General features: G+C 36.6%; 1 protein-coding gene across 4 annotated transcripts in view; it reads left to right on the top strand.

Annotated features, from left to right (window-relative positions):
• Positions 1–17,650, top strand: part of OPA1 (OPA1 mitochondrial dynamin like GTPase) — a 49,289-nt gene that overhangs the window by 25,630 nt on the left and 6,009 nt on the right. For all 4 annotated transcript variants that reach the window (XM_015637790.2, XM_015637788.2, XM_015637789.2 and 1 more), the window contains 5 exons: positions 264–343; positions 1,461–1,601; positions 2,934–3,050; positions 4,323–4,416; positions 4,725–4,835. In XM_015637790.2, the coding sequence (XP_015493276.1) occupies positions 264–343; positions 1,461–1,601; positions 2,934–3,050; positions 4,323–4,416; positions 4,725–4,835 (543 nt within the window). The remainder of the gene's footprint in view (positions 1–263; positions 344–1,460; positions 1,602–2,933; positions 3,051–4,322; positions 4,417–4,724; positions 4,836–17,650) is intronic.

Genomic DNA, 17,650 nt, shown 5'->3' with positions numbered 1-17,650 from the left:
TGGTACAAGGAGGGTGGTCACAGTAGAAGGATGCTGAGTTTTTTATATACTTCTTGAAGTATCTACTGGTTGGAAGTAATTTTTAATTCTCAGTAAAATGCATCAACCATTACTTGAAGTGAAAGACACCTGACTTAGTGTGGTGTATTTTATGCTCTTCAACATAAATGTTCATTCTTGTTCATGTACTTAATTTTGAAAGTATGAATTTGGCTGGTAGCATATATTTTGTTTGATAGTTAATATCATATCTCCTTTTTCAGCTGAATCTGTTATTGAAGATATGGTGGGTCCAAACTGGAAAAAAAGATGGTTGTACTGGGTAGGCCGCACCAAAGAACAGGTAAAAGGAAAAAATTACAAAGAATTTATAGTTTGCTATCTTTAGAAAACTTTGATTACTACTCAATAAATTTTCAAAACTACCAATTCTCTTCACACTATTTAGATAACTACAAAAACCCTCACTTGTCATTGTTTTAAATAGTATAGAGAATTTAGTATACTTTTTCCATTCTCCATCTACAGAGTGACTTGTTAACTATTTTCCATTTTTCAGCTGAATTACATCTTTGCTATTATGCCATTGACCTATGTATTAAACTTCTTGCAGTCGAAGGAAATCACAGGAAGTGGGTGGAAACTGGACTATTTTCTTCTATGCTTTTCATGCCTGCCTTCTAAACAGAAGTCACATGCAGTTTCCTGTCGTGCTGTATTTGGATTTAATTAGTATGTGATAGCATTATCACTCCCATTGTAATCACAGTTATATCTTCTGATTTGCCATATTCATCATAACATCTCCTCTCATTTGCTCATTGCTTTTGGAAATTTCTTTTGAATTTAAATTGCTCCTTTTGTTCAATGGCCAGTGATGATGGGCTTTTTATATTACTTTTCCTAGTTGTTTCTCAAACTGATTCATGCTTTGAAGAAGTAAGCAGAATTTAAAATTATAGGGCAGGAAGTTATGGTTTCAGAGTTGGTTATATGCAGCCAGCTATTGGAGCAAGGTAGTGACTTCAGCCTATATTAATTCACTTTTATGAACAGCAGCTTAAAGGTATGAATCCATGAAGAATTCCTACTGGCTAATAGGCAAAAATTAGAATTCTCATCAGTGTTACAAGTGGTATATTAATGTGAATCTGCTAGCAGATACTCATTTTGGGGAAAGGAGGCTAACACTTAATTTTTTTTTTCCACCCTTCTATTCTTGCTCTGCATTTCTGTGTATAATGAAAAGGAAAAAAAAAATTGACAGTGAATTATCCATTAAAAATACTATATTTGATGTGTCTGCATAAATTCCTTTTGAAGTAACTTAAAGTAATGGCCAATAGTGTCAGAAGTTTTTTTCTGCCCTTGCTTATTAAGCAAATAAAGTGTTTATTGAGGAGGTGCTGATGACCTCTGAGTCTCTAGTAATAAATTCCAACTAATCATTCCTATCCTAGAATATTCGTAATGAAACAAAAAATGAATTGGAGAAATTAATCAAGTGCAATGAAGATCATCCAGCTTATCTGGCAAATGATGAAGTGACGACTGTCAGAAAGAATCTGGAAGCAAGAGGAGTAGCAGTGGATCCATGTCTGGTGAGATGCAGAATTGTAACAAGACACATGGAAGCCCCCTGTGAACACTTGACTGTTTTCTAGATGGCAAGGAAAAGACTCCATCTGAATACTGAGTTTGTAATGCAGATGTTTCCAAATGAATCACTAAGTGACTGCTTGCACGCAATTCACACACTTCTGTTGGCTGGCAGACAGAGGCTGTACAGCACTTTGGAATCTGTCAATTTAGATTAGAATCAGAATCTGCTGAGCACATTTTCTTGCCTACATTGTAACAAAGCTTGTTAGAAATTATTGTTCAGATGTAATCAAGGCCTTTGTGAGCAAGTTACAGTAAAAACATACTGCATATTCTAAAGCTTTCAGTGTGGTTGTATGTGAAGCTTGCAGTACATTGGTACAATGAAGAGAGAGAAATTTTTTTTGAAAAGACTTAGAAAAAGGCAGGATTTTTTTAGAGTGTCCCTATGGATTGTACTGTACATTTGATATGTTCTGTAAAATGACATCTCTCATTGCAGTGAAAGGCCCTTAAGTGAAATTAGACCTTTTATCTAATTAAATGTGAGATTTTTAAATAAATGAGGATTCAGACAATTAGTAAGTAATAGATGTAGATTTCCTATAGCAGTGATTTATTTTCTGCACTAACTTGGCTACTTTTCTGCCATTAATACATGCACTTCTTCTAGAAAGAAGAGTTTTTGTAGTATCTACTCCTTTCCTGTACAGCACTTACCATTTTTTATAAAGGTCACAGTAGTGATCCACATCCTCTGCATGAGGAGGATTGAGTGCCAATTGAAGTTTTTTTCCTAGCTAAGCAACTGACCTTCTTAATAATGTTTTATGGGTTTTCCAGGGAGGCATCTTGATACACATATTTAATTTTGAAGAATTGAAACATAATAAGCCTAATCAAGGAAAGTTATAAATGTTTGTTTACGTAAGACCCATTAAATATTTCTCTAAGCTTTAATCTGGTTTAATTGGTAAATTAATGGGTACAACTCAAAAATGTGTTCTTAGTGTTAATGTAAGGAATGTTTTGTAGTATATAATTTAAACGTGTTTTGGCTACAGACTGTATTTTTAAGCATTCAGTTATGTGCATGGAAGAGTAGGTTTTTTTAATTGACAAGTCATCTGTAGTGTTTGCCAAGTGTAACTAACACATTAATCATATCCCAGCTGCAGACAAATTGCTAAGAAATATTTAGACATATGTTACATGATAGCAACAGTGGAATTTGGAGTTACATTTTAATATTAAATGCAATCATTAATCTAAGCACAATAGCGAGTGCACGTATTTATTTATTTAGTCAAATTTAAATACTCTTTTCCTAGATTAAAGACACATGGCATCAAATTTATAGAAGATACTTCCTGAAATCTGCTTTGAACCACTGCAATCTATGTCGAAGAGGCTTCTATTATTATCAGAGGCATTTTGTGGACTCAGAGGTAAATTGAGGATCAGATGTTCTTAATCTACACTGGTGTTTTGTCTTAATATTTCTATTTCAGTTGAAAAAAAATCTAAAAATACTTCAAAGTAGCTTGACGAGATAGCTGGTGATCTCAGATACGTTTTGCATGAGGCTTGTAATGGATAAAATGACATCCTGGTGGTAATTATGTAAAATGACCACTAGGTATCAGCCATGACCTAAACATCTGTTTCTGATCAACGTGTATTGAAAATGTAAAGTTAAAACCAGTAGTGTACAGCTGTTGATGTGTTGTGAATAGCCATTTCTCCTGCTTTCCCATTGATTGTTATTTACTTCACTTACACTGAAAAATTCAGAAAACGTCCCTATGGATTTATAGGAAAACTATGGTCAGTAAAGGTTTATAGTTAATGCTTAGAACCATGTGTGATCAATGGAGGAAAAAAAGGAACAGCTATGGAGTTTCCAAATAGGTCTTTATAAAAAAACTTTCCAATTTTGTGAACCCAAGCTTGTGCAATAAATGATGGTTTGCATCAAGTGACACAAAGAATATGCTGTTTTCTTACCATTATATTTTAAATCAAAGAGAAATTACTGGAAGGGTAGAGCTCCTCACTTTGTTTTTCTCTTAATGAGCCAGGAAGCCAGAAATCTTTGTTACTTTAGAAATACCTTTGCCTGTAAGAGATAAGAGAGAATGAGTTCACAATATGGAGAGCTGCTTCTTCATGACACTTAAACTCCTAGTGATATTCCTGTCTTTTTTAAGGTGTCCTAATGTGAACCTAATGCTCCCTCCTGCCATCCTTGCAGGTGTAGAAACTGTCTTGTCTGTTATTAACAAATGCAGCCCTTAGCCCAACCCTTCTTCAGAAGCATTTGTCAGGCAGGGAGGCACAGCCCAGAGATCAGCTGTTGTCTCTCAGTGTATTTGCTATGATCAGTGGTGTTCCAGTCAGCATTAGGTTACTCTCCCCAGCCTGCATAAAGTTTGTGCAAATTGTTTTTCCACGATTTCCCATGGTACAGCTCTTTCTGTTGAAAATAGCAGACATGAAGGTGATGCAGTCCATTAAATAAGGCCAGTGGGGTTCTTGTGAAGTATTTTTCATGTGTTTCCTTGTTACCTACACCAGTAGTTCTGTGGGATTTTTGTGCAAGGTCTGGATATATATACACAAGGTTACAGTTGCTGCTAAAAGTGTGAGAAGAGATTCTTGTGTGTGTAGGATGTTCAGTGGACATCAGAGGTCTGACACCCCAAGTTCTTTCGTTCCAGCTCGAATGTAATGACGTTGTCCTCTTCTGGCGAATACAGCGAATGCTGGCGATTACAGCAAATACACTGAGGCAGCAGCTCACTAACACTGAAGGTAAGGCTCTGTCAGTGGAAGGGTTTGAAATCAAAAATTAACTCCTCCTAAAAAAGTCATCCAATACTAATTTTGCTTGGAGGGGAAATAACCCTTTGAAATTTAAATATCTTTCTCAAAGAATTTCCATTCTTAAGAAAGGGTTTTTCTGTTCAGAAGTTTGCCTTTTCTCCTATCAGATTATTAAGTATGGTAATATATTGTGTTTCCAACAGACCTTCCCAAAATTTTTTCCTTAGGTCACTGGAGTTGCAAAAGTGTTACCACTCACTTTTTCCTGGTTGCTTTGTTGTTTTGGTTTTTTACAGTAAGGCGCTTGGAGAAGAATGTAAAGGAAGTGCTTGAAGATTTTGCTGAAGACAATGAGAAAAAGGTGATGCTCCTAACTGGCAAGAGAGTCCAGCTTGCAGAGGATCTCAGTAAGTACCCACTCTGTGTTTTGGAAGAGCTTGAAATAAAGCAAATTCTGACCACTGCCGTTGAGAATATTCAGTGTGATGTGGGTTGTTCATGTGCTGGCATTTATCATACAGATCTTTTTTAAATATGGTCAGATCTTACTGATTCTAAGGTGGGCATGGGTAGTATAATGTGGTAATATGATTTACACTAGATGTAACTTCACTTATATAAATATATTGAAAAAATGTAGTTAAAACAGAGTAATATTTAAAGGGAGATTCCCCTTCCAGAGGGATTACAGTAGTTTAATGCTTTGGGTAACTCAAAAGTGCTCAAAAACCATTAGGGTTTTATGATTAATATAATAAACTTTTAAACAGGAATGTTTTTAAAGTCACAGGTCTAGGTTGAGGTTGTCTCCTTTGTCTGCCTGCACATCCAGTAGGGTTTAGACTGACTTTTAGCTGATGGACCTTGTCTTGCACACATACCATTGTTTTTTTGGCAGCATTCTGCCATTCTGTGAGACTGCCACTTAAACCCCAGCTGTGCACCTGGTCTGTGAAGGGAAAAAACAGTGCTGTGCAAAAGGGAAAAGAAAAAAAAAACTAGTGATAAATGAAGTTCCTGTAGTTACATAAATATCTGCATGTTCATATCACAGGTGACCATCCTTCTTAGACTTCTGTTTTGTGTTTGATGTAGAAACTAATTTTTGTCTTAAAATATTATTTGGGATATTTAATTTAGAATAAATGAATATTGTGATCATTGTTTCTTCTTTTAATTAGCAAAGTAATTAGGAAAGTTCTTATATCCAATTCTTATATTCAGTGGTACAGAGCCTGCAATAGCTGTTAGCTTCCGGAGTATGAATCATATTTTTCACTTTTTACATCTAAAATGTAATATAAAGTAAATGTTTTGCTTACAGTAAACTCAAAATCTAAGGATTCATTTTTCATAGTGCTGTTTTGGCTACACTGAAAATACTATCTTATTGGGAGTATTGTTATTGAAATCCCAGTGAACTGTATTTGTTGTCCTCTAGAAAATGTAATATTTAGCAATTGTGAGTAGGAGTTTTGGTGATCTAGGGCAAATTGCCTAGGTTTTCTTGACTGATCTCTGAAACAGGTGCTATGACTGTATAATCTTCATGATAGGTACATATTTTTCTCCAAATATCCTGTGTTGCTTTTGAAATCCTATATCAACCTTTATGTAAACAGTCTTGTAGAGTAGGTAGAAGGTGTTTTACAGCATAAGAGGTTCTCCTCCTCTCTGTGTATGTTGAGGTAGAATAAATGGTAGCTGCATAGTAGGATGCAGACCTTTATTGAGGAAGTTCTCTTTCTCAAGCAGTGCTGCTTGCATTATTGCTTTGATGCTGGATGCTGATTTTTTGGGTTTTTTTTTCCTGCATAAAAACTGATATAGAGTGACCCTGGGTGATTTTGATTTATCCTCAAATATTCCATGTTTTAAATCAATATTTAAAAACTCTGATAGGCCAATGATGTTTAAATTAACATGTCTTTATTTTGCAGTGAAATTGACTTAGAATTTTTGCATTGTCAACTTTGCTTTTCCCCAGTCTCAGTAATAGGCTCCCATTTCAAAGCAGTGGCAGCTGAGGTCATTATTAGCCTTAAGGTTACATTATTTTGTAAACTAAGACTAGACCTGTGTGTGTTCATAACCTGAGGTGTCAGTGCACTGCTATGAATGCTTCAAGTGTGTAGTTTGCATTTCATAAATTACTTTGTAGCAAAAACATGTCACTGCACTGTATTTCTTTAAATTCAGGAGGTCACAGATCCCACACATATTATTCTAAAGAAATAATTGTTATTCAGTACAAAACAATGTATGATGACATGTTCTGCTTTATTATACCTGTGGGAAGATTGTAAAACTCCCACTGCTCAGCTCTGTACTCAGATCTGCATGCTTTTATTACTGAGTGATTTTTATGGGAATATGACAGAAAAAGGGAGTTTCTTTGCCTTTTCCTTGGTGAATAGAATGCTTTTCTATGGTGCAGAAGTTTTTTTTATACCCCTGAGACAGATTTTGATAGCATAGAGCACTGAACTCTCAGATGGCTCTAATTTCCTTCTTGTAGCACTTAGTAAAGTTCAGGACTCTCCTAAAGGAAAAAATCCTGACTGCTGTGACATATATTCATAAAGTATTGGTATTTTAATTAGGAAGGGATCTCCTGAATCACAAAGTCCAGTCTCACTATTCCATGCAGCTGTGTTTATATAACCCAGCTGATTCAAATATCTTGAGCTCTATCTTCACATCAGTTACTTATTGGGGCTCCCTATTGACACTGAAAACATGTTCCAGGATGTCATTCTTCTGGTGGTTACAAATAGACTTCTAATTTCCAGTCTAAATTTGTAAATATGGGGCTGGGATCCACTTCCTGATTAGAAACTCTACTTGCAAATGTAAATTATTTATATACCTGAGGTTGGGTTGCCTCCTCTTGATGCTGATTATATGGGAACACTGTCTCACTGCTGTTATATCAGTCTTTTAATGCTGAAGCACTGAAAATGTATTATTGTTTATTCAGGATATTGGTTAATGGCTATTACTGACATGGGTTACTGAGTCTCATGATGAGAGCTCACAGAGGGCTCAAAACTTACTTGAGCAGGTTTTGGTGTCTGTGTTCTACAGCCTTGAATGGTACTTTAATCCTATATAAGAATATTCCGTATATGACATTTATGCCTGAATCTTGCTGCTTCTCACTGTTCATACCTCAGGTTGTATTCTAGGAGTTTTAAAGAGTGTAAACAGATCTCTGAAATAAATTATTAATTTTTTAATATACTGAAGGTTGCTTTTTCTTCAGAAATATGCTTTAAATGTAACGTAAATGTACTCCTTAAGGTAAGTATTGTCATGATACTTGTACCAGTGAATGGTTACTTAGTTTATGGAAATAAAGAAGTTCTGGGGTTTTTAGAAGAAAGGTTTATAAAATGCAAAAAGGGACAGAGCTATATGTATAGCTGAATTGGGAAAATTGACTTCAAAACTGTCCTAAAATGCAATCACTCTATAAGAATGCTTGTGCTGAAAGATACACCTGTGGTTGATGTATCCCAGTGTCCTGACCCTGGCAGTGAGCAGGCGTGGGAACAGCATAAGCATACAGTACTACTTGCGTGTTATTCTCTCACAGCAGCCCACAATCTGTGGTTCCAAGATTTCCTAATCCTGAGGTAATATCTTTGTGATTAATAGGCATTCATGGATTTTTTTTTCCTCCTGTGAATTTCTCTAATTGCTTTTTGAACTCATGTAAACTTTGGCATCTGCAACATCCTGTGGCAATTAGTTCCAGGGTTCAACCACACATTGTGAGAAAAAGTACTTCCTTTTGTTTGTTTCTGAGCCACCTGCCAGTTTCATTTGGTTCTCCTTAGTTCTTGCACTGTGAAAAACATTCAGTAATCTTTTTCTATTCATTTTTTGCCATTCATGACTTCACAGACATGTATGCTACCTGCACTTGATGTTCTTTTTTCTGACTTGAAAAGTTCTCATGGTGTAGTTGCTCTTTGCATGGACATTGTTTCCTGGTTTCTGTCAGCATTGCCAATCTTTTCCTCTTTCTTAGTTCCACTAAAGCCTTTTTGAGGTGAAAGAGCAGACCTTGCACAAAATACTTGAAATGTATCTACATTATGGATTTATAAACTTGTGTTATGATGCTGTCTGCATTTTATTCTGGTGTTTTTACAGTAATTTCTTGTAGTCTGCTTCCTCTTTTGGCTGTTATTGAACAGTGAGCTGATGCTGCAGTGGTCTATCTGCTACAACTCCCAAGTTCTTGTGTGAAAAGTAACAGCCATGATATTTTCATTTTCTTGTCATGTTTTAAAGCTGTAGGTGCAGTTGAAATATGTTTCTTGGATTTTTATTATGAAGATTCAGAAACAAGTAATTTGCTGTCTGTCTCTTACATGTCTAACTGGGTACGGTAGGCTTATTCAGCATCCTCTTTTAATGCAGTTGTTCACAAGCTACCTCACAACCCTGGGGCATTATCTTTATTGGAAGTTCTTCACCAAAGTTGTCTGGCATTTCAGGAACACAGCCCTGACTTGGACAGTTTCACCAAAAATCAGAGGAATTACATTTACTTTACATTTGGCACCTGCATCTTGATTTTGCTCATGGCTGAAGTACAAAGTACTTTGATTTGAAATTTGTATTCCCCACAACTAAGTATTTGCTTAGCTATATCAGTATCTTAAATATTCTGTATTCTATAAGAAGTGAAATGGGATAGAAGGAGATAAAAGTATAATGGTAAACATTAATATTTTAAAAGGAGAATTTCACAGAAAAGCCTCTTGGCAAGACTGCCCTGTTTGTATTGCTTCAGGCAGGAGGGAAAATCTAATGGTGGCAACTCAGTCCCTTCAAATTCCTGCAACTGTTACACACAAGTGTGTGCAGCTCTACACAAATCTTTCCACTTGCTCTTGTTTTTTACATATTAATTACCCTTTATTTCTACAGTACCTTTGAAAATGGATGAGTCAATATATATCTTTTAATTTTATCAGTGATCTTTTGTAGTATTTGCAAGTTCTTATTATTTTTTCCTGTATTTGTGTTAAACTTTCCGAAGTGAATGATATTGAAGACTGCCTCGGAAGTTACTGAAAGTTTTAAATGTTACGTGTATTTTAAAATTCCAGCTTGGTTGGTTATTTATAAAAGACAATTATTTGAAGTCACATCATCCCTAGAACTGTATCTGAATTATGTTCTTCAGTATTGGGCAATACTTTTTTTTTTTTTTTAAATAAAATAATACATAGATGAAAGACTTCAATTTCACCATGAATAATGTGTTTTCTGCTGTTTTTATTTTTAACAGAAATGCCAGATTAGTAATTTCAGCAGAAATACCTGATAGCATGTGGATGAATGTGGATGTTACAAGCAGTCTACCTTTCCGTAGACTGTTTGTAACATGGTAATTGTTGGAAATGTTGAGTTCCTGCACGGGGCCAGAGCAGCCGCCGAGCTCGGCCGGTGCCGGTGCCGGTGCCGAGCGCGCGGTGGCGCTGAGCGGCCGCCGAGGGGACACTGCTCCTGTCGGGGCTCCCCTCCCGCTTCCAGGAGGAAAAAGATGCACTTGCCTGTCCTGGTCCTTCTTGTTTTCCACTTCCCCTCAGGGTTTTCTGGTTTGTTTGTATGACGTGTAATTTATGAAGTTTGGAAAGGATGGTCATTTTTTTTTTTTTTTCTCAGCTGGACATTTCTGGTTAGCAACTGCATGGAAAGTACTAGTTTAGTAAGCTTTATTAAGAAAAAAACTGTTAGGAACTGAATCCTTTAATCATTTCAGAAGGAAGTGGATCTTCCAGTGTCTTACCTTAAAGCTAAGTGCCATCTCTCCCTATTGCAGTAGCATCTGAAGCATGCTAGATGGTGCACTTAGGTGTTGAATGCTTCAGGTGAATCCAGCCTTCAGGCAAGGCAGCAGGAGTTTTGCCATGACTTCAGCATTTGAAATCTCACAGACCCAAAAGAAATACATATGTCCTATCTTCATTTATTTCTTCTCCTTTTAGTCCTTTTGGACAGCAAAATGATGAATGTTGCAAAGCTGTAGGATAAACAAAACATAGAATCTTTCCTAGGTCAGCATACTATTCATCCAATATCCTCACAAGTTGGAAAAGAGAACCCAGTTCTTCACCAAATTATAAGTAAAACCATGTGCATGGGAGAGTCATTGGCAGGAGGTGGGAATGCCTGTGGAAACTTGATCCTGAAATTGCTAGGTATGAATGTGAATGGATCAGCCTCCAAGTTCATTTGTCAGTAATGCTGACACCTGTACAGGTGTCGTGGGCAGGCTGAGACTTCATTCTGCACAAAAGCTTTTTGAAACATTTGAGGAGTAAGCCCTCACATGAAGAAAATACAGCTTAGGTCCATTTGTTTCAATTCTGTCATACATTTGTAAGCTATGAAATGTAATAGTTTTCAGAACTTAATTATTTTCTTGTAATGACTTAAACATATAAAAACTAAACAAACCAGAATTACAGTAAAATACTTTCAAGTTTTATATCTAAAGTCATTCCTTTGAAGTCACAGCATTAAATTTTTTATTTACTTTTTCTCTTGTTTAATGTAAGCCATTTGCCAGCTTGGAGCATTAATGGTTTAATATCATATAGGCATATAATAAACTTGCCATTTTAATGGACTTAGAAGGCTAAGGTTGGCACTTCCATACGCAAGTTGCTGACTCAGGACCTGAAGTTCCTGTGATTTGCTAAGTGGGTTCTGTTGTGTCTGTTCTGTGTAACAGAATGGTTTGAATCCAAGTGAGTCCCCTTTTTTTGTTATGCATTTATGCAAAGTTTGGGATAAAATCTGTGAAGAGTACTTTGCATATAATTACTTGCTCCATGGTTACATTTTTTCTTTCATTGCTGTTAGCTGCAGAAGAAAAATGTTGTGTGAAAAGTAATCCTGTACTGTGGTCGTTACTGTAGCCTAATTAAATTTCAGTTCCTTCAGATGACTGCCAATCGTGCTTTGATTTGACCTCTGTCCTTCATGACATTGTTGATTAAATGTGCTCCTTAAAATCAGGCTTTGACTTGCCTTTCTAAAGTGTTTGCTTCCATTTGCTCTTCTATTATGAGCTTTAACTTCTTTTTAAAAGGTCACAGTGTTTCATAGGGGCAAAGCTCAGCTGTAGGGGGAAAGATCTCTCAAATAAGCAGATCATAAGTCATTTTCCCCTAGAAACTAGAGGCAGACAAAACAGCTCAAAAGGCAGTGGTTAGTAGTCCTTAAAACTGAGCCAGTGTTTACAAGATACAGAAAAAAGGTGTGGTTTTCAAGATACTAAGGTAGTACCCAGATGTCATCCCTGCTGCCCAAACACAGATATAGGAAAGAGGAAAGCCTCTTATGAAATGCAAACAGAGGAGTAATTTTATTAGAAACTGAAGAATTATGGTTATTTTGTGCTCTTATTTCTTCCACAGTGCCTAAATATTGGAGTTTTAGAAGCTGCTTAAGTAAAAATATGGTTGCTTTGTAGTTGTAAGACAATTCCAGAGGTGTCAGCAGTCTTGCTTTTATCTCATTCTCCTTTAACCTGGTCGTAGCAGTGAGGAGCACTCACTCATCTCATCCTGGGCTGTCAAAATATGACACCAGGAAGATGGTGTGGCCATCTGCCCAGACAGACACAGAGCAGCCATTTCCCTCTGGGAATCACCAAACAGATTTCCAACTTCTGCTAAGCATGTGCAGGGTAGCTGCTATCTTCACAGTCCCCTGCCAGCAGCTTCCCTGAGGATGTTGCTATAGCCTGTATCTTATCAGAGACTGCTTGTCATTTAGAGCACATTCATTTCTGCCCAAATCCCAATCAGTCACAAAGTGTGGGCTGTCTGTTTCTTAACGAGTTCAAGCTTGTGCTGGTGGTAGCATGACTCCTGTGCTCCCTTTGAGCTCTGTACAGGTCCTGGTGCTCCATGATGCAGGAACTTGTGCTTGGAATCAGTCTGTACGGTTGTGTCTTCAATTTCCTCTAATTTTGAACCAAAGCAATATCTCACAATAGACTTGCAAACTTCCTGTTAGAATGCGAATTAATTCTTTTTGCATGACTATCATGTTTTTAATTCCATGTAGATAATATAAGAAATCAACCCAAGCAAGTGTGTTTTCATGTGAAAGGCACTACATAAATGTTTTTTTTGGTTTTTTTTTTTCTCTTGAGTTTTGGGGCAGCAGCATGAAACTAATGAATTAAAACCTGAAGAATGTGTAGGATGGTCTGTGTGTCAAAGTGCAGATAAGGTAGTTCCTGCTTTGTGTCATGGCAGAAAGTGCCTTAGAAAGCTGCATCTTCTCACAGAGGGAAGTAATCCTCAAGGGAGAACATACATCACTTGTAGACATCCTGTGATGGAGTGATGGTTTACTTAACTTAAGAATCCCAGATGACCAAAGCCTGTCTGCTGTGATTTCTTAGTTATTGATGAAGAGTTAGGCACTGATGTCCAGGTCCTAAAACGGATCCATACAAAGTTCACCACATTTTTCACTGACTCAAAGAAGCCTATCACTTAAAGTTGACATTGAAAAATAGTGATAAACTGCTACATGAATAATGACATGTTTAATTCCTATTAATCTTACTCTAGACCCATGTCTTTTGTACTTGAGGGTCATTGTGGTGTTGTCTGTTGAATTTATTTTTTTCCTCAAATTTTCTGAATGATGCAAAGATGAAAACATCTAATTGGGCACTATCTTCTCTTTAGTACTGGTTCCTTGGAAGGGTACTTATTAATCAAAATTTAAGTACTTATCATGAAGTGATTTACTTATCATGGAGAGATTTACTATAGGTATAAATTACAGGCTTGTAAATGGACAAATACATGCTTTTGTTCTAAAGTACTATGGGGCTGTGGAATGTAACATTCCCATTTTCAAAAGCTGGAGAGATCAGTGTTATGTATGTTACACTTTGTCAGTTGTAGTAGACTCTGCTTTGCCCATAGGAATGATAGCAAAGAAAAATAGAACAATTTGGATATGGTGACATAAGTTTCTGACTATTAAACATTATTCTTATTATCTAAAAATTCATCTAATCACTTCATTTTCTGCCATTTTCTAGAGAGACTTTAACTTAAATAGTCATGATGGCATATTAATTCATTATCTAATTACTGAGTATACTTTCTTTTGGGTGGAGAAACAACATATATCAGTTATTTTTTTATGTTAAAATCTTTTTACAGTTTCATAGCCTTAAGGTTACAGTAGCCTTTACATACGTAGTTTATCATCTTTGTTGTGTATATCTTTCCTGCATAAGGAAAAGTTCATATTTTGTTACATCACTGGATGAATCATTGGGATAGTATTTCTGGTTTGCCTCTAGGCTTTCCACTATTTGCACACAAAATAATGAGTATCGCTGTATTCTGATTTGTTCTTGTTTAACAGTTTTGATTTGGATGTTCAATCTTCCTGTATCTGTAAATATGAGATTCAGAGGATGAGATTGTTTTATAAGGTTGCCTTGTCATTATGCTACTAAGCTCCTTCCAGCTGTCCAGTAAGCAACGCAGCCAGGGTCTGCTGAAAGACTGAGTTGTTAGAGCAGTTTTAATTAAAAAAATCTGAGATGGAAATAGAGGACTGAAAGATGCCCAGGTCCTACCTTGATACTGCAGACCTTGTGACACTCAAACTTGCAACTTAATACAGGGTAATGATCACTGGTACATTGGCTAACCTCAATGACAGTGTAAAAATAGTTTGTGACCTCACATCACAGTTTGGTAATATTCAGTTTCCTTTCTGTAGACAAGCAGAACTGATGAATAGCTCATGGAAATGTCTGTTGTTTAAAGTCAGTAGTCTGTATAATTGTCAGTTTTGCTTCAGCCCCATAGATCAGTTCTGAAATGCTCTGTCAGAGACAGAAGGATTTCATGCTTACCAGCCTGAGGAGCCCCAGGGATTGCTCCAAGAAGCACAGCCAGCTTCTGTTCTGTTCCACCAAAGAGGGGGCAAACGTGTGGCCAAAGCCGTTCTGTTAAACTGAGAGCTCTCACCAGTGAATCTGGAGCAGCTGTAGATCAAGACATTGATTAGTAATCTATTATTTCAACAGCACAATACACAGTTCCCATTTCTGGGGCTAAACATCATTCTTAGTAGTGCTAAAATATTGTTGCAGTGCTCAGTAGCTTGCAAAAATAACTTGTGAAGTAAAGGTAATACTGTTTCATACAGGCAGCTGACAGCTTTGCTCAGGTGTGCTATGAAGGGATTACTAATTAATATAGTAATACTTGCAACAAAATAACTTCAGTGATGGCACCTGTGACTTGGGTGTTTTTTCTGTCTTAAGATTTTTTTCTTAATTTTATTTCGTTTCTACATCAGGCTAAATACACAATTTGGAGGTGATCTGTTCCTGTTTAAGAGGTGGATTTGCCTACAACAAGGAAAACAAAACTGTATCTTTATAGGAGACAGACTCCTTGATGTTTTCTCCTGTTATGGTCCTGGAAAAGGAGATCAAACTGGATGCAAATTCAAATGTCATGGTAGATTGCAACACATATAAGAAATATAACATTAAAGGACAGCTACTACAATTTAGCATCAGCTAGCATCTTCATTGAGTCTAACTACTGGTAACTAATGACCATGCCAACTAATTTTGCAAGCTTGCATTTTAAAGGCTGTATATTCTTAATGATGGATTGATTTACTATATGAACTATTATAAATTCCATTTAAACTTTTCAGGATTCTGCAGTGCTTTTATTACTCTAATGAGCTAATTGTTTAAGAATCATTCACATGATTCATCCTCCTGCTCAGTCTTTTTTTAAAAGAAAAAAAACTTCTAGCTGCTGAAACTCTCTTGACAAACAATATTTATAGCGGTTTGACAGCAGGATGAAGAACGGCGTTTGTCTTTGTAACAGCTTAAAGAAAAGGCCTTTCCAGCACCCAGCCATGCAGTTACAATCTTGACCTCTTTCTCTTGCTGGGAACATACATACAGCATACAAGCAGCACCTCCCATGTGTTTTCTTGACCCTTTGACTGTCCATTCACTTCCCATCTGTTTTGCAGCCTTAAAGGAACAGAGGGGGCCCTCTACTTATAAATCTGTCTTTGCAGCTGACAAATGATGTTCTGTCTCTTTAAGGGCAGCCTGGGTGGTTTTGCCTTTTTTTTTTTCTTCCTCTCCCCTTAAAACTTTAGCTTTCCTCTCAGCCTTATCCAGAGGAAAATATGGTATGTGAACAAGAGGAAACTGGCAAAAAATGTGATAGGTGGTTTTAAAGGATTTTCTAAAATTCAGCAGGACATGACCTTGCAGTGATCAGGGAATTACAGCAGCGTTTGCACGAAGCATGAGTAAGCGTGTTACTGCAGGTAGCTGTGGCTGGGAAGTCTACTTTCTGAGGCATTGTTTGGAGTGCCAGGAGTGTGTTGTCTCATACCATTTTAACAAGAAGTAAAGCTTTTGCATGGCCCTTAGAAAATCAAGGAATGTGGCACAAAAGGCTGAACTCCAAAGAGATGATTCCCCCCCTTTTCTCCACCTGGCTGCTCATGGGGTTGTATACAACTGTGGAGTTTGTGTCTTAGCCCTAAGGTAAAAATCAGCTTTCAATAGAAAACTTTGGATTGACATGTCTAGTTTTAATGGTGTGTTTCTGGGCATTGTGATGAATCCTGACTGACAGGGCTTTCCTTTTTAATAGAGGAAAGATGATGCATTCACAGCAGTAAATTCCAAATTTCTGCCTCTGTGGTTAACTAACCATAACATCGAAGTAGCACAGCAAGCAGTGAGAATGTTCATAAGCAAGGAAGGGATTTAGAAAGGAAGGAAGATGAAAAAAAAAGGGAAGGGGAGAACTCAAGTCTAAACACAATCCAGAGCAAAAGGAGCAACAGCCATGAGCTTTCAAATATCAAAGCCATGTAAACACTAGTTGGAGACATTTGTCTACATTAAAGTAGAACAGGAGGATTTATAATAAGATATTAGCACATTTTTGTAGTCATTTCATACTGTAGGTTTCATCAAAGTACAAAGTAAAGATGGATTTGTGTTCAGAAAGATTTTAGAATTTGTTTTGTTGCTGCAATTGAAATTTGATATCATATGTGCATATTTGTCATTTGGAAGGGAAAGCCTTTTGATTTGCTCAAAGTAGTCATGTACTCTGGCACAGACAGACATGAACGTCTTTAAAATTCTGTGCTAAAATTATTGGCTCTTTATGGGTAAATATGTATTTGAATATTTCAAAATAAATTTATCTTCAGAGCCATAATCAAGACAGAGAGGCCACGTCTCTTAGTAAACCAATTAACACAGCTAGAAAATACAAGAAAATCTTTTATTGCCTCTAGGATTCTGTTTGAAATAAATCACTAATATACTTTGCTTTTATAATTTATATTTAATATTATTTGGGATTATTTGGCTTTAGCTCAGGAGATTTGCTTGATAACTTGCTTCAGCTGTTTCATTTTAGCACTGTTTCTTGCTGTCTAAGCTTGGGTATCTCAGACAGCAGTCAGAAAGCATACCTTCCTTGTAAGACTGAATATTTCAGGGGGGTTCCCTTCTGACCAGCTTATGATAGTAGGAAAAGCAAACTTTATCTGTGCCTGCATCTTTCTGCGTTCACAGTGTATTCCAAATCCTCATTACAGTTCAATTAGTCTGGTTCTGAGCCTTTTAGATTTGGGACCACAGGATTAATGAAAAGAAAATGAGGGGGTAGCAATATCATTTCATATGGAGATAAGGAGAGACTGAGCATGAATGAGGATCTCAAGACATCTGAATAAAGAATTTCCTCATTCTGTCAGTGAAGTTTTATGGGATATGGAGGGAGGATTATGGGAATATTCATGACCAGATCAAGAGGCATAATGAGTTGATGTATGAACCAGCTTATCTTTTAGGTAAACATGGGGTAAATGGGAAATAGAATAACCATTCATGGCCCCTAGGCCTGTGAATTTTACTGTTCTAAGATGGAAACAAGGGTTTAGTTACAGTTATTCTTCATTGATTTAATTTGATTTTTGATCAGTGTTTAACAGGTGCTGGAAGAATTGCTTATTTGTAACTTCAGGTCTGCATTAGAGCTAGCAAAGAGCACATCATCTTTCTAGAATCCGTGTAAGCAGTATGTGTATTAAAGCTTACATGGTACCTTGTAATAAGAGTGTAGCACTTTTGTTAAAA

Source organism: Parus major, chromosome 9 (assembly GCF_001522545.3).
Source record: "Parus major isolate Abel chromosome 9, Parus_major1.1, whole genome shotgun sequence".
In the NCBI taxonomy this organism is placed as follows: Eukaryota; Metazoa; Chordata; class Aves; order Passeriformes; family Paridae; genus Parus; species Parus major.
The sequence above is the reverse complement of the archived record's forward strand: the minus strand, read 5'-3'. Positions and strand labels throughout refer to the sequence as shown.